We start from the raw sequence: 24,919 nt of genomic DNA, 5'->3' as shown, positions 1-24,919 counted from the left end.
CTGTAAAACAGTTTGATATGTGCATAATAAGTAAAAAGGACATCGCAAAGAAAATTTTTACTACAAAACTGACATTATTGCCTGTACAGATGGAAACTCATTTTCATCTACATGTTTGTAAAATATTCTTTTAGCCAAACCGCACTAAAGCGTGTTTTCGAATCCTCGTTATTCATGGCATTATCTACTCAAGCTTCAAAGCGCACAGAATTGGAAATGAACACAATCCTTAATACAATCATCCTATTAAGAGATTTATCTCATAAGGCGTACACAATAAGACAAAGCATTAAGCCCATTCATTAGAAGCCGCTCTGCTCGTAACCACTAACCTTAAGTCTGGCTTGAAGTTGTTTGACCTCGGCCTCCAGGGCCTGCAGGGCCGGATTAGCTGCGGGGGGCACGGTCCCGCCATGACAGGAGCACGCTGCGTTTGCGGGTGCCGTTGGCACAGTTTGTTGGGGTAACGTGATCTGCCTCCACTGCTCCAGCTCCATCTGCAGAACCTTCTTCTGCCGCTCCTTACCAGCCAGGTCAGAGGTCAGCTTCTGCAACCCACAGACAGAATTGGTGGTCTAGATTCCGCTAATGATACTTCAAATAAAGAAATAAAGTTTTCCAACTGTTACTAAACCAAGGGAACCTAATTCTTTGTCATACGATGTTGAGTGCAACACCAAAAGGTAATGGGAGAATTCACATTACATTAATATTATAGACGCAGAGACAGAGTAAATGCAATATGTTGGAAATATGCATGCGTTAGCAACAGGAGGGCTGCGCTTCAATATCTGGTCTTTGAATAATGTCCTTTTCTATGCTAATTAGAAGGCAGATGATGCGGCTGCACGGTCAATAGGGCCAAATTCTCAGTGTGATGGGCATGCATAATAAAGGCATCCTGGAGAATCAGAGAGCACTTTGTGATGGAGTGAGTGCAGTGTTAAGTGAGAGGATGAGTTCACAGTGCCAAAAGATAATGGCTACCAGCTGATCATGTCAAATGTACAGTGTATCAGCGCTTCTAAACATAAGCTTCTGAGGTTAACGCTGTTAACAACAAGCTAAAACAAAATCTCTCTGTCGGCTTATCAACAAAATATGGGGCATGAACACGTCTGTTTGGTTCAATACTGCCGCAATTAGCTGACCTGGTATAATTTCAAACATCAAGAATGATCAATGCCACAAACAGGACACATGATACATGATGCTGCACACATGGAGTAAATGCTGGAACACACACAGACACACACACACACACACAAACCAAAGTGAAACCACAGATTCCCAGGAGTTTACTCTCTGCTCTGCATACATGGAGGTTATTGATATCTGGTTGCTGGCTGACACCTTTTAATAGAATCCCTCTTGTTTTAGGTTTCCTCTCCTCTGTTGAAGACACGCATGCCGTATCCCCCGGGAGGGTGGGAAAGAACGAAGCAGGAGTGATAGAGTGGGAGAGAGGAAGGAGAGGAGAATGAAAAGCGAGGCTGGGGCTGCAGTAGCCGCGGTGCACGCATTAAGAACGGCATTGATGGCAGTTCCTGTAATACAGGCTTTGATTTCATGGCGTGTATTCAGCCCTGGAGAGAGATGACACTGACATGGGGCGGATTTACTGGTGGTCCATTAGGCTGGAAAAGGGGACACCTCTCTCTCTTTCTCGCATCTGAGCAGTTGTCTCACTGAAATCTTTCCACGTGGTACTCAATCAGAAGCTGGATACCGACTCTAATAACGACACATATACACAAGCAGAAATCACAGTGAATTTGTAAACCAATCAACAAAGACATTAGTGTGTCTTACTCAAACTGTTGGCCAGAACTTTGATTTGATATGCAGATAAAACAAATATTTGATTGGATTTCTGTATATTTCAAAAAGGTAGTGGGTTGTCTGTTGCACCCACTAATCCTGTGGTAATCCGGCCCTTACGTGTTAGAGGAGGGTAGTACGCTCGGCACTAAAAGAGATAAAGCTGCTAAATTTGCGAGTTAATGTCACAGTACACTGCAAAGTGAAGAGGACAAGGATGTAATGACAGAGTGAGGTAGATAATCCAAGCAACAAAATGATCCTGTATTTGGATGATACGCATGACTAGCACATTTTGTCAAGAGCTAGCCTTGGTAGGAATAGGAGGGAAACCTGTCACCTGAGTTTTTAAGCTTCTTATGCCAGTTTTGAGGTCATTGCATCTGGGGCCTGTTTTTTGTAGTTTTTTTATATTATTTCTATCAGTATTAATAACCTCTAGATCTTGCAATAGTCGATATATTCCCAGATCTTGTCGTGAATCGCAAAAATAAAGCACATTACTAAATGTCAGACACGGTAAAAAAAAGGCTGGTTGTATAATCTGATGTATGGAAAACATTTGGTTTTACAGTCACTTCCATTTGGGACGGACTGGTTTGAAAGAGAAAGCTGAGGTGGAAACTGTAAACATTATTCTTAGTTTTAACTGCAGTACTGACGGCGTAGTTGTGAGTCTTCCTGACCAATAAGGGATCAACATTGCAGGAGAACTCACATAATTTGGCACATTTGTTGCGTACTTTGTTGCAGTAAACACTGTAGCAGCTATTAAAATATTAAAGTTATTAAGACGGTTAGAAACTGATACAAAAGACTACAGACGGAAGTTAGATAAAACAAGAAGCAGCCTAAATAATGAAAGGAGATAAAGCAGGAAGCAGCAAAGGAATGTCAGAATGGCTAAAACATCAGTTTGGCCGATAATTTTCATTTTTTTCAGAAGCCATTCTCCACATCTTAAAAATCCCAAATATGGAACAAATTGTATTATTTCAGGCAAAAGGGTTAAAAGATGAACACACCGTTGCCCGTTGAACAGCTGATTTCGCAAGAAATTTTGGAGAGTTTTACAATTATTCCGCTTTTGCCTGCTCCAAACGTTCCACTAGCCAAGACCGGTCGATCTCTAGGCAACACAAACAAGTTTCTGAGAAACTGCCATGCTACTTCTCACATGATGGCCCCTGTGGAGGCTGTCCTAGGCCAATTACAAGCACAGAGTTTTAGTTGGAAAGTTGGCAAGGACCGCCTGGAACAAGCCCAAAGTCCATCACCTCTTGCCCTTTGCAGAGAGGGCAACAACACATGGCTTTGGCCAGTCAGCCGGCTCCAACTTTCTCTGGTGGAGTGGCATTAATACTGCAGGAGGGGAGAGGAAACAACAATTCCCTCTCTGTCCACTCATTGACGGTGTGTGTGTGTGTGTGTGTCTTTGCAACCTCGTGTGGCTTTACTGCTGTGTCTCAGTCTAAGGTCTCGTTGGGCCTTAGCAATCAGATTCCTGGGTGGGGGCACAAGGGCCACTTCTTAGACAGCAGCACTATAAGGGCCGCACTCTGACCTGCGTGCGTGTGTGTGTGTATAGGTGTAATATACTGTATCTGTACCATTCACTCATTAAACATAAGGACACACAGGCACATACGCCTAATCAGGCGCCCAGTGGGACCTCACTGGCCGCTGCCGCTATTTCTGAATCCGCCAAAAGAAGTCTCCTGCCTGTCTGATTAACGACTATCCGTCTAGGTGTTGGTGGGCGTATTTGTGTGCACCATGTGTGTGTATGTGTGTTTGTGTATGGTGGTTTGTAAAAGGACATCGTGGCAGGTGAGGTACATTTTAGGGCCAAAGTATTTGGTGTTTTATTTATAGTCCTTAGCAAGTCTTGGAGTTTCCTCCATGGAGGCAGATACTAAATAACTAAATGAATGTGTGGCAGTGGTCACCGTGTGTGTGTGTGTGTGTCTGCTTGTATACAGAGAAATGTTAGTGCGAGTGACACAGACTGCTGTGGAGGAACTGCCGTGTTGAAACATTCAGACAACAGCAGAGTCGAAATGGAGGAAAGAAGAGGCAGAGAGATCCTCGTCCTCTCTTCTCCTCCGTGGCGCTGACCTCCACAGAAGAGGGTCGCCCCCGAAGCCGCACTTATTGTGCGTGATGGACGCAAGGGACTCGCTTGCCACTGCACTCACAGTCCCAAATACAAAAGGAGCACAGCGATAATGAAATGATTTGCCTGTTAATGTCACCTGTGCTCGCTGCTCGCTGCTGCAGAGTTGCTCGGTGAGGGAGGCGAGTTGTGCCGTGATTTTCTCATTGGCCCTTCGCAGCTCCCTGGCAGAAAGCAGAGCGTCTTTCCTGGCACTTCGCAGTATGTCAATGTGATGCTGGAGGGACTCTGTGTGCTGCTGCAGAGAAGAGGAGGAGTAGTGCCGGGTCTTCATTAGCATCCTCTTCTTCCTCCTCCACCTCCTTTCCTCTCCTCTCGTCCCTCGGTCCCAGGGCTCATGCTGTTCAACGTCTAACAGGAGGAAGTACACGCAGGCACCTCAGAGTTGACAAGTGCATGGAACAAATCCCTATTTAGAAGCTACTGGTGGGAGTTAACATGCTTATGTAAAAGTGTCTCTGTGTATGCACAAGTGAAAATTGTGATATATTTAACTACTTGAATGATTAACATTTTCCATTTATAACCAATTCAGGAGAGTCAAGTTCTGGAAACAAAAAAAACTAACAAAAACAAAGCTTGTTAACTTCTTAGCTACTTGTTTCCGATCGACAGCATGTACATGCATTGAGTGTTCTTCCTGCTGCAATTAATAGTCGATTAGACCTTAGTTCTGCAGGGGTGTGAAAAAAGAAAACTCATGCTACCTTGGGCCGGAACATGTTTATTTTTCCAGTTGGATTTGGCTGCCGTTGGCGCTGTGTTTGAGATCAGTGAAGACCTGTAGGACTGAAGGAACAGAAAAGTCAAGAGACAGAGATGAAACGCAGCTGTTAGGTTTAACACAACCGGTTGACATGTTGTGCCTCCTGAAACGCAGCTCATAATGACACCATGATCACAGGCCGTGCTCAGTTTAACGCGGCAAGACAAATCACCCCGTGTTTTAATAATTCACCTGAGCGCCGTTCGGCTGACTTTGACGCAAATGCTCCTCAGCCCGGGTATTACTTCTGACAGACGCCTGCACACGCCGCCTCTGTTCCATCACCGCAGATTCACTCTTACAGTACGACTTGTGTGCGTGCAGTCATTTGCACGCACTAGTCTGTACGTGTGTGTGTGTGTGTGACACCTCCCGAATGCACCATCGTTTGTAGTGACATCAAAGAAGTCCCCCCCCCCCCCCTTTTCTTCTTTGCCTGTTTCCTTTGTACAAAGGGTCAGGTAGGAGTTGATCAGTGCCAGGTTTGATCACACGGTGCCTCGCAGAGAGAGGAGAGGGGGGGGGGGGGGGGGCTTTTGGTTTGTGACATAGTGTGTCAGGAGGGGCCCGGGGCTGTCACAGCGAGGAGCCCAGAAGGAGCTGATGAGCCCATTTAGTGGATCTGGAGCAGTGAAACTTCAGGGGATCTGAGAGTGAGGGTCCTGACAGCTCCCAGGCTACATGTACAACAACAGCCGTCGCTTTCGCCTCCACCATCTGCCCAGCTCCCTTCCTCGTGGTAACAGAAAGCGAGACACGACATCTTTAAAGGGTCCCCTTCTTTCCCCAATTATTTTATTACATTAAAAATAAAAGCGACTTACAATCAGTGCGTTTCAACCATAAGGATACAAACGCAGAAGCACTATTTCATCGAATAAGCCGATTTACAACTTGCTCTTGATAAGAGCCATTATACGTGTTAGCGGACACATCTCCCTGTGGTTTGGAGTTCCCATGTCCTGCTATGAAGTGATTTGATGCGGACAAGATAAAGGGTCCAGGCATATGGACACATGGGAAGAGCGTTGTATATGCTAGAGCAATGTCGAGATGGTCTCAGGAGCACTCGTCCATATGCTGATGAATCGCACAAACCTGTATAGCTGTTTGACCTTTATGGTAAAAAAATGTCTACTAAAATAAATTAAATTCAATTATTTTGTCTGGTAAGGTAGGTCGACAGATTCTGTCTAAATAAGACACAATTTACTTTGAAGATTCTAAATAACACATTAGCTAAAAACATTGTATAATAAAATATTCATATTAACTGTACTGATAAGCCGTATGCATCAATAACTGAACGTTGGTTTACAATGTTTAAGTCTTACACTGTGGAAATAATCGCACCATTTAAACAATCGTGTCACACAGAATCTGTATGTGCCCCCAAACTATTCAAATAGTATGATTCATTCCTTTTTTGACCCACCTTTCTGTTAGGCTGTTGTGTGTAAGGCGGCGTCCCTGCGGTCACACTGTTGAGACTGTCCTCGTACTCTTCACCACTGTCAGAGTAAAGAAAGGGGAGAAGCGTTATTACAGGCCAGAAGTTCAAGCTGCAACCCGGCCTCTCAAACTAAAACAAATAGACAAAATCCAATTTACCTTTTATGGTTGATTTAGTTGACATCAGGCAAAAAATATGTGCATTTCGAACCCCCGCCCCCCCCCCCCCCCCCCCCCCTCCCCATCTTCCAACAGAAAATCAATGTCCCATCCAAATTCTGAGCTGGGAGTGTAAATGTGGGTGTAAATTAAGTGAAAAGCTCCAGTGCCTGGTGCTGATGGTGAATGCATCAACATGTATGAGAGCGGCTGTGGCCTTCATTAGCCCTCTCGGTGTGACAGACGTGTGTGAGAGGCACGGCTGAGCGGAGCCGAGCAAAGTTGCGTCTGATGGACACACGGCAACGGCTTCCTGGGACACACATACACACATGCTGAGACACACACACACACACAGGTTTATTGACAGTGACCTTTGACGTGAAGGTGGAAGCCAGTGACATTTACGCTGGCGGGTTTATTAAGGTGGGGCCCGGGAGAAGCAGCGGAGGTAGAGACCACAGTGAGAGGATCTAACTGGAACATGACAGGGCTGTGGGGCTAGTGAGGGTTAAAGCCGGTCTGGAAGGGGCACAGGGACTCGCTGAGGATCACTAATCACCACCACTAACACCGAGGTCACAAGCATTTGATGGAAGATGGCACCGGTTTCACGCTGGTGAGGCAGTTAAACCGGTCTTACATTTTGCCTTGTGGAGACACAAAGTCTGAAGTTGTCTCACTAATAATAATATTTTTCTAGTAATTAGGCATCACATGAAGACTCAAATTGACAAATACTACAGACAGCATTATACTGTCTCAAGCTGTGCGTGGTGAGCATGAGGCCAAACCAGTATGTTTAGCTGGCTTGGCAATAATTAAGTTTAAAAACACATCCGCTCATTTAAAGCCTGGACGCAAAAACTGTGCGGATCGCACGGCATGTCGACGTGGGACTCATGCGGTGTGACGGGTATGGAAATGTTGGGAATCATCATCCTCTGCAGCCACCAGATCCCTAGTTGTTGTAGTGGTCAGTGTCCGCCCGTCGCCTCAGCAAGACACCAAGCGTCGCTTTTCCCTTTTCGGAATCCATCTCTTATCAATATGTTTTCAACCATTTGTGATGAAGTGTATTCCAGAGGTAATTCTAACACGATCCTGAACAATTCAACGCGTTTCTGCCGCCCTGCTCTCATTCTGTCTGATTCCAAAAGAACTGCTGATTTACTCAAAATGGTCAGCCAGAGGCAGCGATAAAACGGATGGGGGGGGGGGGGGGGACAAAGACTTGTCAGTAGCCTTAACGAGTCAGACATCTTTATTCGCCACTATTTAAGCCAAACCTCCATAGGCAGAAATACTGTATTTCCGGGAGCGCCGACCAGCCCTGCTGCGGAAGAAGACCGCTGTGAGGTAAGAAGGCTTCACAGTAACAAATCAGCTGACAGGTGCCTTAAATAAGACAACATCTCCGTTTAGACCCCTTCTGCACAAACCCACTTAGATCCTCCTCTCAGGTAAAGCCTACATTAGACGGCTGCTTATTAGCCACACGGAGAGGCATTAGGAAAGCGGGGCGTAGCTGCACCCGGTTCCCTGCTAAACAGCCTCATGTGGATTGAGAAGAGGTGGATTACAGCCTGATGAATTAGTCGGTGAAGAAATGGGTGAGTTAAAAAGATCGGGAAAAAGAGGGAGCAGACACGGGAAGGTACACAAAGAGAGAGAGAGAGAGAGAGAGAGAGGGGAGGGAAATAAGTATCAGCGATAGCTCTGAGTGTTTGAAAATCGAATCAGTCCGACCGTCACTCAATAAATGTTGGCTCGGTGGCTTTTTTTTTGTTGTTGCATAAAACATACATGAAATAATTACTGTCGATGGTTCTTAATTTAGAGAGTGTTGAACAGCTTGTAGACATCTGGTACCGAGCCGAGTAGGGTCATTCAAAATTTATCCAACTAAATGCGAGGAGAGGAAAGAGTCGGGGGGGTAAGATGGAAGTGCGTGCGCACACACACACACACATTTGTGAATTGACATGCCACAGGATATCCAACATGACTAGACGCAGGGTGGTGTTACCTTCTATACATGTGTGGCTGTGTGTGTACGGGTGGATGATGGGTGTGTGGTGGTGGTGGGGGGGGGGATTGATACTTGCAGTGGGATCCTTAGTGCTGTCAAGAGGGGGGGGGGGGTGGTTGTGAATATGCAAAGGACCAGTAAATTAAATCAAACTGCCAAACTGTCAATTTCGAGGTAGCGTGACTAGTGCATGAAAATGGCATCACTGGAAGGTATCGGGGCTTTGGGGCGGCCCCCTTATCCCCGGGCTTTCCTGGCAACGGTTCAACTTTGTGTGGAGAGGTGGCTAATTTTGCATGCAAATTTCAGTCAATAAGCCCCGAGCAAGGCATCCCAGGATATTTCAAAGGATCTGACAGTAGTTTCCCCCCCCCCCCCCTCCCCCCACACCCTTCTCTCTTTCTCTCTATCATTCTTGCTCGCATTCTTCTTTTGGCTGCTGAATACCAACTAGACAGAAGATGAAATTCAATCACCCATTTGCTTATACTTTGCATATGCACGTTGTCCCCTCGATGCTTCGTGGCCCTCCCTCCCGCCCCCCCACAATTCAACCGGCTCCACTCCTAACACCGAGAAAAATAATGAGGAGGGTGCCTGAGAGAATAAGTGCATCTGTGTGTGTGTATCATTACCTATCGACACTCATATCCTCCCACTCGTCCTTAGTGGGACTCGGGCTGCGGCCTTGCCAGCTGATGGCTTGATTGGCGCCGACTGTTCGGTGGCTGCGCTGGTGTAACGGACCTCTGAGCCTCGTTGTTTTGAGTTTGACCTTGCAGCTGATGTTGCTCGGCAGCCCGGCTGCCCGCGCTGGTGCTGCTGCCACCGCCGCCGCCGCGCGCTTCCTGTGGAAGTCCCTGGCTGCCCTGAGGATCCCTAGATCCTGTCTCAGCTTCAGCAACTGATGATGGAGCTTGGTAGCCTCTTTGCGAGAGGCGGCCAGCCGGCCTTCTAAAGCCGTGATCTCGCCGCGGTGCCGCTCCCCCTGGGCCAGGGCCCGGGCCCGGGCCGCCTCTTCGCGGACAGCTTCCTGAGTTTGCAGATGATCCAGGGAGGCTTGCAGTCTGCGGCTGTTGTGGGCCAAGTCTTCATTGGCCTCAAGGAGCTTCTCTTTCTCTTCCCTCAGCCCCTCGGTCTCCTCCTCCAGGGACCACATCCTCCGCTCCAGCTGTTCTATCTGAGTCAGAGATACGGGGCCTCAGTGGTACAGAATGTTTTGTTTTTTTATACATGTTGTTTTTAGCAAAAGTTCTCAACCTTCTGGACATGCTGCTCTTGGAATGCTGGTGCAAACAACAAACAAAAGTTGTGAGTTACCCCTGTTTTTGTAACGAGAATATTTGATGTTATCAGAGAACATTTGTGTCAGAAGCTAATTCCTTATTTCACCTGCGTGTGGTAGCATGCACACAGCGGTTCCCCACCCAATGTGCCAATGTACTACATACAGCTGAACTAATGAGGGTTGTCACAACCCCCTCTCCAGCCTGGCAAGACCCTGGACATCCGACTGGCACCCGCGTACGCTGATCGCCCCTCTTCAACCAGGAGCACTTAGTGTATTTGTCAGATCTTTGGTGGAGACTGTTTAAGAGAACAGCGCATGCCTGCTGGGTTTGTGCCTCCAGGCAAATTTTTTTCTCCCTTTTATTTGGTTCCCACTCTGCCTGCTGGTGAAGACTGGTAGCTTTCAAAAGAAATTAGATGGCTATCACCACTCTTGATGGTTCACTGCAATGACGGTAGAAAGGGGGGACATATAAATGTATGTAGGCTGGAGTTTTAAAATGTGGGCACCAGCATGCTCAATCAACAAACCCCTTTGATTCAACATTTATGTTAAATGTTCTACTGTTTTCTGGGACAACTTAATAAAATGGTCTCTGCTCCACCCCTAGAGTTGTTATTTGTGGTTACTCGGATAATGTTTTTAACTGTGAGAACAAACAAACTACTTCACCAGTTCACTTCGTTCTCGACCCCCAAAAAAGGCCCTTTATCTGAGAGGCTTTGTGTTTGAGTTTGCGGCTCTTTTGGGCTCTTTTATTGGAAATGACAAAGAACACTTAGTGACTGCATAGTGCTGTACCTTTTTAAATGACTGCTCCATTCGCTCTGAAGAAACAGAAAGCTTTTTCGGTGTGCTGCTCTTGACCCGGCGCTCCTCTAGCACTTTGTGAAGCAATTCTGCAAAAGGGAACAAAGCTGCTTATTGTGACATGATGTGTCAAACTCAGGCGGCTCAATCAATAGGATGATAAGAAAGAGGGTACATTAAATCAATTAGCATTACTAAGGTCTAGTTTCTTTCTAAAAGGTCCAGTTCTTTTTTCTTCTGGTGTCAATCAAATCAAAAGAAATGCAGGTTTTCACAGGGACTCGAAATCTTTGCACTGCTAAAACCTTCCGCCGGTTCCTTTAAAAAGCCTCTTTTTCCCCCTGATTAACAGGAAGGTGTTTTATTTAGTAGTCCATGCGGAAATAGGAAAACAGTGTTCAAAAGCACGCACTGGTGCGCGCCATGTGCAACCTCGCTCTCTCTCTCTCTCTCTCTCTCTCTCTCGAGGGATCTTAAACAAGCGAAGAGAAGTGCTCGAATCCCCCCGTGAACACACAGCCCCGGGCTGCACTGCTTTGTAGTCCACTGTGTTTCCCCAATGGACAACTAATCTCCGCAGACTAACACGCTGCTTTATTCTGGGAACTTCAATAGTGGCCCAGACAAACATATGATTTAGTCTTTATGATAGCGACAGAATGAACGCAGTGCGTTATTCATGTGCGTACGCAGTCGCTCGACAGCGGGAAACAATGGGAAACTTTTCCGCTTTTCATTCTTTCCCGGGAAACATTTAGGTCGGGACGACCAAAATGAATTCATACAATGAGTCTGCAAGCGTTAAATATTCAGGACCCTGACTTTTCAGGTCAGTTGATCTTTCAGGGGGCGAGAGGCCTCAGAAGGGGAGAGCGTTAAGGAGTGAGGGCTCCGTTTCCAGGAGCTGCCGCTCCCTCGCTTTGCATTTGACGCTCTGCCCAGGGAAGTTTGTTACTTTGAATTAGCCTGCTCTTTTGTCTTCCTGGGCATGTCACATCCAATCAGACCGAGCACCAAATAGGACAGGAGGGCTGCTGTATTCGCTGGGTACATAACCAGGTTGAGAGACAATTATCCAGCTTCAGTGCCGGTGGCTGGGGAGTTGGCACCTCGGCACCACCTTCGGAAGAAGACGTGGTGGCTCCCTAGTCACCCGCGGTTGGAGGAGGTCCTGGCACTGCGGCATACATTAACGTCCCTCCCACGTCTCTTCATGGGCTGCAGCACAAAGACCCCCGTTCCTTTCATCTGCTGCCTTTCGTTAGTGTGATCCCGGGCGCCAGCGTTTCAACCCTCCATCGCTTTGATCGGGTCACAGAGGTTCCCTGGGAACAAGTGCTCCGGCCACTCACAATATCTTTTTGTTAATAATGTTGAGTTTACCTGCTGACTCTAAAGTCATAGGTTTAAGTCAAGAGATACATGTTGCAAATTCTGTTCCTGCCAATACAGCTTTTATTGAAGTACAAAATAGGAAATTCATTATTATAATTTACTCAGACAGTTTACAGTAAGATTATCTTATTTTATCCAAGATTTCGCACGTTTTTGTATCAAATGCGGTCTTTGCTTAGAAAAACTATTGTAAATGGTTTAGTATTGTGCCAGGTGTGTATTTTTTATAGCAAAGAGAATATCAGTTGTAAAACATATAAAAAGTGCCAGAGAGCCCATTGCATAAAGCCGCTCTCGGCAGTTGGCATGGATTTTGTTAAAGTTTGCATTTAATATCTTAATACCTGCAAGAAACTGCAGACACATATTGACAGCCTTCGGTGTAACATGTATTTTCACTGGTTATTTTTCTGACAAGATGTGAAACTAAGTATGTCCTTTTTTAATGGGCTTATTTCCCAGGATTCCTGACTAGACTGTCAATAAGAGAAGGATCCGCTGTTTTAATTAGTGCCATCCTTTAAATCACACGCTTGCATCTCAATAGACGCAATCATCGGTTGTGAAGAAAATGAAAGTGATCGAGGACAGATTTGTTATTGAACTAGTTAATTAAGGCCAACGGTTGCGGTGGTCAACGTCTGACAAAAGCTTGCAGATTGGATTTACAAGTGATTCGCTTTTCAACATCAGCAATGATATATGCAGACAAGATGAACACCACTTGATCTCTCAATCAATTTGCGAGGAGTTGATCAAGTCTTAATTGAGTTTTCGTATTAATTCCGCCGGGAGTTGTCTTATTAATTCTGCTCACTAATAGACATGACCCAGAGGTAAAAGGATGGCTCAAAAGTGCCGTCATTTAAACATGAAAAGGGGACACATGCAGTGGGCAAATCTTTGTACTTTAAGCCTTTAAGATCCTTGACATTGTAGAGAACAATACAGAAAACAATGAAAGAATAAGAGCATTAGAATATAAAAAGAATTGAATTCAGGAAAAGACCCTTCCACAATAGCAAAAAGGCTTTTGAAGGCGGAAGACAGAAAGTGACTTTAAAGAGTCAAGACTCTTTTCCATTCCTGAAATAGTGTAAAGAAAGGAAGGGTTCACCTTGGTGTTCATTAGCAAGACACAAGTGGAGCTCCTTCACTGTGGCCCGGTCCATGGCCGCCTGGACTCGCAGCATGTCCAGCTCCTCTTCTACGCCGGCCCTGCAGTCACACACATAGGGAACTCTTCTTTACACAGCTCCTATGTCAAATCTATTCAGATATATAAATGGCAAAACACAATTTAAAGCAGATACATATGAAACAACTAGCAACACAAGTATAGCATAACGAGTATCTTTCTGGATTCAACTGTGGAATTCACTATTATAGAAACTTTTATTACACGTTTTAGCTCGAATCCTAAGTGCTGGCTTTCTCTCCCCAGCAGAATAGACGACATTGTTGAAAACCAACTAATTAAAATTATTTTTAATTCATCTGGAAATCAAAGTGACAAGCAAACATGAAACGCCAAGGTGGGAAAGTACAGTGTGTGTGTGTGTGTGTGTGTATCACAACAGACAAACAGACCTGAAAGCGTGCCCAATTACCTCTCCGCAATTAGCTTGATTCCTGCTAAAGGCTAATTATGTGGAGCCATGCTCGAGACTTTGCACTTTCAAGTTATTATTAGGACCCCCAACTGAAGTCTGCTGAGGATACACACGAGCCCACCGAGACAACCACACCTGAAACACACACCTAATTTCCCTCCCCTTTGCTCCACAGAGTCAGAGAGAAACACTAGAAACACGCTCCCACTCCTACTGGTGGCATTCTTCGCTCAGTTAACCTCATTACAACAGTAGGTCTTCCTTGCAGCAAGTGCAGCCAGCGCCATACACTCTGAAGTGTTCCACGAGTAACAGGCCATTTATGGCTGTGGTGATAATGGCAATTAACTCAAACTAGACACCTGTTTCCACCAACCAAGAGATTTTTCCATACCAGGTACCGAGAAGATGACTTGGGAAAGGTTATCGCACGTAGCACAGGGAAGGAAATTCATTAGCTTTTTAGCCCACACAGTCCAGCAGAGGCCTTGTCTAATGGCTGACCGCAGCTTAAATAAGTACACAAATGACTCTCCCTGAGGTGGGGGGCGGGGTTGGGGGGGTTGAGGAGGGTGGAGGCAGATGGATATGTGTCGCTCCTCTATAGATTTTCCTCCATAAATGAACTCAAGTCGATGAGGCACCGTCCCCTGCCTTATGTGTCCAGGCCGTTAATGGGACAAATGAGCTGAAATATGCAGTATGTGAAATGAGCCTGTTCCATCTCCGGTTTCTCTTTTATGCCTTTTCGGATGCTGATGGTATCGACGTTAAACCGAGGTTCATGTGCATTACATTCAATTTTGTTGGAGGAGTGGTATACTCTCTTGGATGAAGAAGGGACTAGATTGCAGATGAAGCTCAATGGCCAGAGGCCGCCGGTTTCACAGCATAACAATTTGAGGATGGAAGAATATTGCATCCGTATTCAGTTGTTGCAGCGTGTGCACCAGTCTAATATAGATTTGGAATTAGCAGAGCTTGGGATGTTCCAAATGCAATATTAGAACTTGGTGACTAGTCATCAATATCTGCCAAGGTTATTGCGGGAGAGTACAAATAAATACAAAATCAAGACAATTAATACATTAAAACCTTGATTTGTAGGCAAATTTGTTTGCGTAGAACTGTCATTTTGTCACATTTGTCACATTTTTACCAGTTTACCAGTGCTAATAGTTTGAATTTAAAATGATGAGATCATATTAATGGGGCAGATTGGATCAATGACAGAACATTCTCAACTAATTAAAGCACTGAAAACAACCACATCTTCCTACAGTTTACTGATTGGAGTCTCACGCCTCACACGTTGCTTCCTTGGTGTCAGTACATCATTGGATGGACAGATGCCTGCTCCTCGCAACTTATGGGGCCCCGTAGGCTACCCCCGGATACCGGCAATCTGCCTGAAACAATGTTTTCCTGTCGTGCCCTCGCGGTCATTAAGGACAAAAGGGTTATTCAGCGACACCTGAAGCGAATGTCGAGGTCGTTCTTTCTTTTTTTTTTCTATCTTCTCCAACTTGAATACTAAACCAAATGAAGCGAGTCGGACCGTTTTCAATTCCCTCTCAACTTGCCGCTCCACCTAAGGTAGAATAACACTCAGCGATCTTAAAAGCAAAATAAGTTTCTCCGCCGAGCGCAAAGTAAACGCACAGGACGGGTGTTACTTTTGGTAATGATGCGCTCTGCAGTGGACGTCTGTGTCTCACGCCGCTCTTTTGGCCCCCGTTTGTGAAAACATTTTCTCTCTCGTGCAGCACTAGAACTTTCGGCCCTAAGCTATCCACTCCGTGTCATTTGATCTCGTCTCCACTGGAGGTTGCGTCAAACACAGCTCAGAGCACAAACTGCCAGCCTCCGTCCACGAGGGTGTACAACACAACATCGTCTGCAGCCATTGTGCTTTCGCATGCCGGCGTTCTTCACTTCAGCTTCGGCACATAAAAATACACAGGAACAGCAGGGAATACGGTGAGAAAGTGAAAAAAGAAATCTCTGGCCTTTATATAACTGGGGAAAGAATGTTGTTTTGGGGTGTGTGTCTGTGTGTGGGGAGGAAACCTCTGGTTAAACCCTACAGGGCTGCTCATTCACGCAGGGAGTTTAGGTGGATAAGCCACCGCTGTCAGCGGAAATGGTGACAGTTGGAGTTTACATCTGCTCACTTATGTATTTTCCTGATGTTGCAGCAGCAAAAATGAGTCGAAGAGAGACACGGGCCACTGAGAAGTGAATGGGGAGTCATGTAAATACCACTGGTGGAAACAACCTAGGATGTCCACAATATTCTGCAACAGATGCAACAGATACCACTTCCGCAGATGATGACTATTCAAATAGAAGAGGACACAAGCACAATGAATTCTCGAGTGTTCTGCATGTGGTGAGGTTTGGTTCTTTGAAAAAAACTTTATTAGGCTCAAATGTTGTCTTCGTATGAGACTAGTTAACAATTGATGGCAAACCAAACCTTTCATCATAATTACCAAATGTAAAGCAAGATTTTTTTTTTGCACAATAATTAATTGACCAAATAATTAATGAAGGAAAAAAACCTTAGTCGTCTGAATAAAAAAACATGCATAAAACATTATGTTTGTGTGTGTGTGTGTGTGTGTGTGTGTGTGTGTGTGTTTGTGTGAGCAAATGTGTCCCTCCTCCAACTAAGCCCTGGTCCGGGGGGGCAAAAGACTCTCATTACTTCTAATACCTTTTAGCAAATCAAGATGAAACGAAAAGAAATAAGAGGAATATGAGGAACACCGGGTTCAAATTGATTAAACGTAATTAGTGTCAACGTCGCTTATCGGGGGAGGGGGGGGGGGGGGGGGGGGTTGTGCTCGTAATGGTCACTCTCCACAGAGGAGCTTCCAACGCCGCTGCAGTGCAAATGATCTCAAAGGCTTTTTTCCCTCAGTAATCGCCAGCTAATTTATTCTTTGATGTCGTCTGAGTATAGCATCTTAAGTCGGAGGGTGCACTGCGTGTGTTTATTCTGTTTATGGTGCCTAAATTATCCCTGCCTCTTTTTACCAACAGACCTTTAACAACAATTACCACAGCACAGACATGGAGTGCCGCAGACAGATGCATAATGAGGCAGATAAAATGATCCCACTGCAAATTTTCTTGCCCACCCTGCCCGTAGTTTCTTGCCAGAGTGAGCTACTACAAACAGAAGGGAACCTCAATTGAAAGTCAGCCTCAGTGTCAACTTGTTTATGTGTTGGTGCCATTTCTGTGTGCATCTGAGATATTGTAAGCTGTCAGTGCATAATCTTATGACTATATAAAGGAGATTTGGTTTCAGTTGTGGAATTGTGTGCTGACCGAGTAGAAAGCAACAGGGCAGTCCCATACTATAAAAACTTAGATTACAAATAGGTGATTCTTCAGACAAGTTCAACTTGGTCATTTCCATTTCTAATCCACGTCAATCCAACGTACAATGAGACGTTCAATAATCATGGGTTGAATGTCCACACGCTTTTGACCTCATTGTCATGTAAACGTAACAAACAAAACCTTATTATCCTTAATATCTTAACAATGTTCAAAGAGAGGCCGTCAAACACAACACAAGACACCAACTTGTTAATAATACGCTATCAAACACTAAGCATGTTGTGGCTTACTGCCTCCCCAAGTCATTTGGATGAGCCGCAGGGAGCCGGGGCATCAGGCAAGCCAGTCATTTGGACCCCGCGATGGTGTTTAACGAGTCCTGGTTTTGGACAAGGTGATAGGGAGCATCTGTGCACAATATCATGACAATGAGGGGGAGCGAATGGGATTACGCCGAGGCTCTCCTCTAAAGCCGGCCACTTGGCATTTAAAGCTTTATAAGGGGCCTTCATTTGGCCCTAAATTCTTCAGCTGCCAGGAGTTAATTACCCCTTAGTGGATCATTGCTAACACTTTGCATAACCTTCACAAGCACAATCATTATAACACGATCAACGGAACAACACCCTGCAACGTCCTTCCTGAATAGCGCCCTGGTAGTTATGCTTTCACAAACTCTTGATGCTGTTGCACAGTGATGGACACACGTTGCCTTTTGGTTGCCTCTCAACAGGAATTTGCATTGCGTGGAAGTAAAGCTGTTCGGTTAAGCTGGTAAGGGTATGGAATAGAAATGGGCAGTGCGTGTTTTCATTTACTTTAAACACGCTGAGCTGTGTGCAGATGCTTTGCCCTGGAACGGACACCACGGCCAAGTTTACTTTGCATCAGCCACCCGGGTAAGGAGGAGACCCCGGGGGGGCGAGAAGGGAGGAGATGAGGTGGAGCTGCTCCGGGTGCACATGAAGGGGATCAACACCAACCCCGGAGAGCGGGCCGGTTACACGGCGAGGCATGAGGCAAGCCGCTCTCCGTCCCCTGTGGTTTCCCTCGCAGGTCAGATTCAAGGGCCCTACTACGTGTTTCACTCCCCCCCCCCCCTCTCCCCCCAAACCATCCAGTGCTCAACTCCACACGGCTCCAGTCGTGGCCGGGCAGGCGGGCAGGCAGACGGACGGACATCCCTTAACAGGCAGCATCAGCGGCACTAGGGCTGCTAGCCTGTAATTAGCTCAGACAGCTCAGGCTTGGAGAGAGGCAGCCGGGCTATATCATAATGAGCTCAGCTGGGATTAGGAGGACAGGGCAGGGGGGTGAGCAGAGGGGAAAGCAGAAGAAGGGGTGGAGGTGGGGGGGGGGGGGGGTGCAAGTACCAGAATTCTGGGCTCAGCCTACTGCAGCATTACAGAGGACCAGAGGGAGGCAACTGGGAAGACAAGCCCGAAGAGGGGAAGAGGTACAATGATAGAGGAGGAAAGGGGTGAGGAGAGGTGAAGGCCGGGGGAGGCTTTAGGCCAAGCTTTGTGTAGCATCATAGAGGGTCAGTGGGAGTGGTACAGTTACAGGGGCTTCTCTAGATCAAACAAGACAGTGACTATGCTGCACCCGGAGACAGACTACAAGACAAAGGCAGCAGGGGAGAAAGACAGAACGAAAATCTAAGTAGCAAAGAAAGCAATTAAATACAAAGCTCCTATTTCAGTAAAACACCAACAAAAAGTACACTCATTTAATAACACCGGCAACATGACTAGAGTTTAGCATAAATGTACCACTCAATATGCAATTATTTCAAGAAATACAATTTTACTTTGTTCACTTTTATTTGTGAATTTTTGGGCATCTAACGATCCTGGTAATGAGAGCCTGGTGGACGCTGCGAGTCGGGAAGGGCACACTCTAATTCTAACACCCGCAAACAAGCACTCAATGTGTGTGTGTGTGTGTGTGTGTGTGTGTGTGTGTGTGTGTGTGTGTGTTTAAACGACACCTCCGCCGTGCAGATTTGCCTGCAGGAGACTTACTTTTCGATAGAGAGCTTCCTTGTGAGGTTTTTGAGGTAGGCCAGCTCGTTCCAAACCGCATCGCTGTTCTCTTGTCTCAGCTGCCGCGGTTCTGCACGCTGCATCCTTCCACCTGGCCTGGACACATTTACAGAAAATGTGTGTGTGTGAAGACAAAAAGTAGAAATGTAGAGGCAAACATAGGAATTGAAGCGACAGCCTCAGACACACACACACACACACACACACACACACCTAAAGCAGCCACCCTAACAAGGGAAAATGGCTGGAATTGTACATCTTGCTGCCTCTGGGCAATTCACAAGGGGGGGGGGGGACAAGGCCCCCTTATTCTCACTGTGTTTTTGTTTTTTAGCCATCTTTAGCAGTATTCAAATGAGCAGCCTTGACTTTGACATTTCAGTGGCGAATCATGTAGACACGTATGCACGTTGGTTAAAGCCCAGGGCACTGCCCGTGTGTCAGGGCGTTGGACCGTTCCCTGTGTGCCATGCAAATGTAGATAATGGCAAAAACACACTCACAAACGAGGTCATTCAAATGTCTACACCTCACTTATGAATACTTAATGACACTTTGTGCTCAGTGGCTGCCCCCTCCCCTTGAACTTCACCCTGCCACTCGCACACGTCCGCACTGTCCCCACTGCGCTCAACGGGCTCTCACCCAACTCAAATCAATCAATCAAGGCCCGACACACTCAAGTCCACTTCGCCCTTCATTTGCAAAATAAAATGGCTTTCAGCGAGAAATCCGCAGATGGCGAGCGGAGCCGGGGACAATGTTGTATTTGTCTCGCTCTCTCACCCGAACACACACATACTAGACTTTCGTATTTTATACTCCATCAATGAGGGAGATGTATGAAGATAGATTGTTAGGGTCACTGCTAATGCGCAGGGTGCCTTTTTTCCCGTGGATACAGCCACACTACGCCAACTCCACATAAACCCCCGGTGCCCGGGAGTTGGAGGCTACTGAAGAACGGCAAGTGTTTTGATTTAATACTGCTAACGCCCCTGTAAGCAATTTGCAGCCCTAACAATTCTTCATAGTGTATGCATGTGTGAGTGTATATCAGGGCTAATCTGTGGGCTCGGGTTGGTTTCCCGGAGTGCAAAGGTCATAATCTCACTGTATGGTCACAGAGATTGATACACTTTTACACACTAACACTAACACTGCCTGGAGCCGTTCAAGTACATGATATTTCACCCACAGCTCTTGTTTTCAATTTTCGCTGTGTGATTAGTAAGTACGGTGGGTATCAACGGCATTCTTTATAGAAGGTGTATGATGCTTTAGTAAGTCAAGCTAAAGCTTTTCAAAGCATTTTAATTTGTTTACAGTGGACCAAAAAGCTGTTGAACATGAAGCCATGAGAGAGCGATCTTCTTCAGGCCTCAGTGCGTTCTCCCCTATGGTATCCTAGTTTCCATTATTAAGCAGAAGGAAATAGGGAGAACTTTCTGCGCCGCTGCGGCTAATTGCTCTGATTCAGGGGGAATCTGTTTATGGGCGCAACTTTGATCAGAGTACGGATGCTTTAATAACCTTTAATTTTATTTGCTCACCCTCATCATCCCCAGTCTGATTAAAAAACTTTTTCCCTTCCTTAATATAAATAAGAAGCTGGCTTCCCATCCCCCTTCTCCACTATGCCATTTTGGGAAAATATTGTGGTAATGGTGAATGGCAGGAAGGTTTCCTAGGGACCAACTGGGCACCACCATGCACATACTGATGAGCCTGTTGGTCTGATTAGAGTCCTGAGTGGGGCAGGATGTCTGTCACACACACACACACACACACACACACACACACACACACACACACACACACACACACACACACACACACACACACACACACACACACACACACACACACACACACACACACACACACACACAGATGACGTCACACAGCAGCTAGCCGTGCAGCAATTGATTATTTAATCCCATACTTATTTCTGCTGATGAGAGGTAAAAATTGATGCACGGTCATTTAAAATCTACGGGGGTGAGATAAATGATATGACCATCTAACATCTATATCAACATATGTTGAGGTAACCTGTGTATAAACATGGGCTCACATTGCACTGCTTACACAAGGAGGGGTGATGGGTGGATGGAGGGGGGGGGGGGGGAACGACCCCCTGCATCTTCCCAAAAAAGCAACAACACAGCATGGAAGCCACGAGGAAATCCCTAACAAGCTCCAAATGCAATGAGACCCGATGCCTATCCCCACTGACTTGTTAGGGCCCCGATTTCCCAGCACTAATGGGAGTATTTAAGTCATTTTCTATTGTCTCTCATTCAGCATTGCATTGCCCCAGTGGGTTTAACAGATATTTAAGGATGGGGCTCAATGCCAAATGAATGCCAGGAACGTAACAGTGAGTGACTGGCTGGTGCCATGGAGGGCTCGGCCTGAAAAGGGCAAAGCTGCTTATTGCATCAATTTTATGTCAAATCAGTCATGAAATACAAATACACTGACATTGATACTACAAACATATTATTATGGATTTTTTTTTACTCTTAACTACAGCCTTCCTGATATCAAGGCAGTCCACCACACAGCATTCCTTTGATAACCTGCTAAAATGTAGAACGGCAGCACAACCGGTGTTGAGAGTTTTCTCTCCCCACATCTCTCCGTCTTTGTTCCCACTGTCTCAGACACATGCTGTTGAGCCGCGCTGAGCTGACATGAGCCGAGTGGAGCCCAGCGCTGAACGCGCTCTCGCACTCGCTCCACTTTCACACGGGCTCACATTGCGCTGCTGTTTTCTTTAATTAACCCGGAGAGAAAACCGCTGACGGGGGTCAGCGCTTCGCTCCCGTGCGGCCACCAAACATGTGCACCTTTATTTACATTTTAAATTTTAGACTCAATGATGCTGCTGCAAAATAGAAACGGAGACTGAAGCAGTGGGAAAAGGCCGGGAGAGACAACGGAGACAAAAATACCCTTATATTAATGACAATGGCACGTTATGCGATTTGTGTTAAAATCCTGTGGTTTCTGGTGAAGATAACAGGTCGAGACAGGAAATGGATCCTCCCACCCCCTCCCCTCGTCCTCCCCTCCATCCACAGGCCTCCTCAAACACCTTGCCTTCCTCCCCAGGACCAGACACCTCCTGCCTCTGGCTCTCACATTCTAATGAACGCTGGGGGAGAAGAGACGCAGAAGCGCGCACACACACACATACACACAAAATAAGGCCCAAATTGACTGGGCTTAAAACCTCAGAGCTTTTCAAAGGCAGAGGAAGGAATTTCTTTCACTTTCCTAAATCCAACAATCAGGTCTTGTCAGACAACATGTGGAGAGCGATGAGTCCCTAAGACTTGTGCTGAGTGGTTTCAGAGGGTTGTAGCATTTCACGAGGGTTTCTAACATCAGGCGAGGTGAGTTATGTGCTTTGAAAGGCCTGGAAGCTACCCGAGTCACTTTGTGTATGCACAGGTCCTCTGTGTTGTGTGCATCAAATGTGTGTACACACCAACAGGTGCTGTGCATCCGAGTATTGGCTCTCGTTTATAAATTGTGTTGTGTGACACTGGTGTAGACCGGGTACTCACAAGCCATTTGATTTCTCCATCTCTTTCAGCTGGCCACGGACTGTCTTGTAGCTGGTTTGGATGAGACACAGGCGTTCACGGCGCTTATCATGGGCCCTCCTCAGCTCTTCATTCTCCTCCATCTGAAAGGCACAGCGAGGGGACTTTTCTCTCTCCAAAAGTGGTATGTGTCGAATTAGACATAACGTAACGGAGACGGAGAGGAAGCCTCATTCACACTGGCACAGCGGCGTGTCGGGGAAGCTGCGAAAAGCCCCTCACCGTCTACATTTTTAAACTGGTCGGCAGCTGAAACACCTTTTCCTGACAGGAACCAGCAGGTTCAGATCCTTTTCTCTCTTCCCTTCTTCTCCCTGACAAGTGCTTCCACTCTCACTGGGCAACTGAGACATCATTAAGGGACGACATTTACACAAAGAGTCAATGGGGTCACAGACCCACACACTCTCTTTTACCAGCAATGAAACTCACTCGCTGGAGTTACCGACTGATGACCAGCAAGTGTTGTTGTGGTGGTGGGGGTTGTAGCGGCGGGTTTGTTGCTGACACTGTTGTTGACAGCTATTAAAACACTGCAGGATTGTGTTCTTGCTTTAAAGAGGGAGTATGAGAAGACAACATATAGATTTTTCTTGTCAGGGTCACCCCTCTTCCACATCGCACTGACCTTAACAGCGAGGGCGGTGGAGAAAACACTTTCCGAGTGTAGGACAAACAGAGGTGGAAAGAGAGCAAAGGAGGAGAGAACGACAGCTGATGAAAAAAGAGGAAAGAGAGAGAACAGAGAAATTAGAAAGAGGAGACATACAGGGAGCAAGGCGAAAGAGAAATTGAAAGAATGAGAGCAGGACAGCTTTCTGCTTGAGTGGCCAGGGCTGGGGAGAGTTGTCGAGCGCTTTCTGAAGGGAAGGAGCTTGTTTACTGCTGATATGACACGGCTGCCCTGCAGAGAGGGAAATGCGAGCCCTCAGCCCTGTTATTATTAACAAGGACAAAGAGAACAGAGAGCGCACAAACATGCACCAGACACACAACAGGTGCACACTCACTCACTCACTCACACACACACACAAAATGCACATCCACACCGCCACTGTGACAAGTATGGATTTTCCCCGGTGCGGATTATTCACAGAGGACATCTGCAAGACATCCTCGGCCCCTTCGGGCTGCCCCCAACCTCAAAAACAAGGCTCTAATGAAAGGGGCCAGACCGGGGGCAGCGCTAACTGGTGGAACTATGAGCCGGAGGAGGACGCAGAAGACTTGAGGCTGACTGACGGAGGGCGTGCGGGTGTAGGGGGCCGGGGGGGGCAAGACGGAGCAAGTGGCAGGGCATTAGCCACATCATGGCTTCTCAGCCTCCTTACGGAGCCTCCCCTGGGCGGCCCGGCTCTGGTCATCAGGCCCCTGCCCACAGATCAATACACGCCCTGACTCAGCCAGCATATACTTCTGTGGACGTTCTCAAGCTGAAAAATAATTACACAGCAACAGCTATTGTTTACTTGAAAGTGTGTGCAAGTTTTTTTTTTTTAAGAAGAAAAAAAAAGCCATTATTACGAGGTTTGTTTGTCTACTGCTGTTAGCGGCTAAGGTCAAAATGTCAATGGTACAGGCTGGCGTGGCCAATTTCAAAGGCATTCTTTTTGGAAATAATTAGATAGGATCAACTAGAGAACAGCAGGCTGGACAGAGTGCTGTCCCGGATGATCCTGGAGGTGAAGTCTCAGCTGCAGCTGACAGAGGGCCTTTTTTGTCAATACCAGAACCGAGCAAAGGACATGACCACTAAATCATGCTCCGAACTAATGCCCTCCTTAATGTGGCCACAGATGTGAGTTGCCAATCACAGTTCCTCTGTGCATACCTTTGCTAAATGCCGCTCAACTGGCAGACACATAAATGGCCCCATTTACCTAAGACAGTCATGCGTGTCGTCTGAATCCACGTTGAGCGCTAACGTCTGACTAGTTGTCTTCCAGTGATATAATTCAGACACTTCAGATCTGACAAGAAAATGATGCCTAATGTGTTCCTGAGATTGTGTGCAAAGGGAGATAACCTCTTCATAATCACTCCCTCACTGGTCAGTCTTAAAGGGTAAGGAAAGGCAACATGCAGGACAGCTAAAGTCAAAAAGTGGTCCTGGCCTCGGTAAATGTACTCAAAAAGAGAACGTCGGATTTTGAGACCTGAAATGAAAAACAGGAAGGAGGGGAACTTAAAGTGATTATATTTGCGGCAAGTTTCAGGGAGAAAAAACCCCCCATAGGAATGAAGAATAGTGGGAGATGGACGTCATAGAGCACGCGAAGGTTAAAAGTCCAATAAAGCGGTTTCTTCTAAGGGAAAAAAAAACCCCAGCTGCATCCACTCTTACCGGAACGGCTCGTCTCCTGCTGCTTCACTGCCTACGCTCTGTTT

The 24,919-nt window shown here is 46.4% G+C and overlaps 1 protein-coding gene across 1 annotated transcript in view; it reads right to left on the bottom strand.

The window, feature by feature from the left end:
• Positions 1-24,919, bottom strand: part of cntln (centlein, centrosomal protein) — a 69,967-nt gene that overhangs the window by 21,095 nt on the left and 23,953 nt on the right. Inside the window, exons 12-20 of the mRNA XM_037473067.2 lie at positions 22,493-22,614; positions 18,894-19,010; positions 13,020-13,120; positions 10,499-10,596; positions 9,042-9,586; positions 6,199-6,274; positions 4,705-4,786; positions 4,077-4,348; positions 333-548 (exon numbers count right to left, since the gene is read on the bottom strand). Of these exons, the coding sequence (XP_037328964.2) occupies positions 333-548; positions 4,077-4,348; positions 4,705-4,786; positions 6,199-6,274; positions 9,042-9,586; positions 10,499-10,596; positions 13,020-13,120; positions 18,894-19,010; positions 22,493-22,614 (1,629 nt within the window). The remainder of the gene's footprint in view (positions 1-332; positions 549-4,076; positions 4,349-4,704; positions 4,787-6,198; positions 6,275-9,041; positions 9,587-10,498; positions 10,597-13,019; positions 13,121-18,893; positions 19,011-22,492; positions 22,615-24,919) is intronic.

Source organism: Pungitius pungitius, chromosome 9 (genome assembly GCF_949316345.1).
Source record: "Pungitius pungitius chromosome 9, fPunPun2.1, whole genome shotgun sequence".
Classification (NCBI taxonomy): domain Eukaryota; kingdom Metazoa; phylum Chordata; class Actinopteri; order Perciformes; family Gasterosteidae; genus Pungitius; species Pungitius pungitius.
This window is presented reverse-complemented; position numbering and strand designations above follow the sequence as displayed.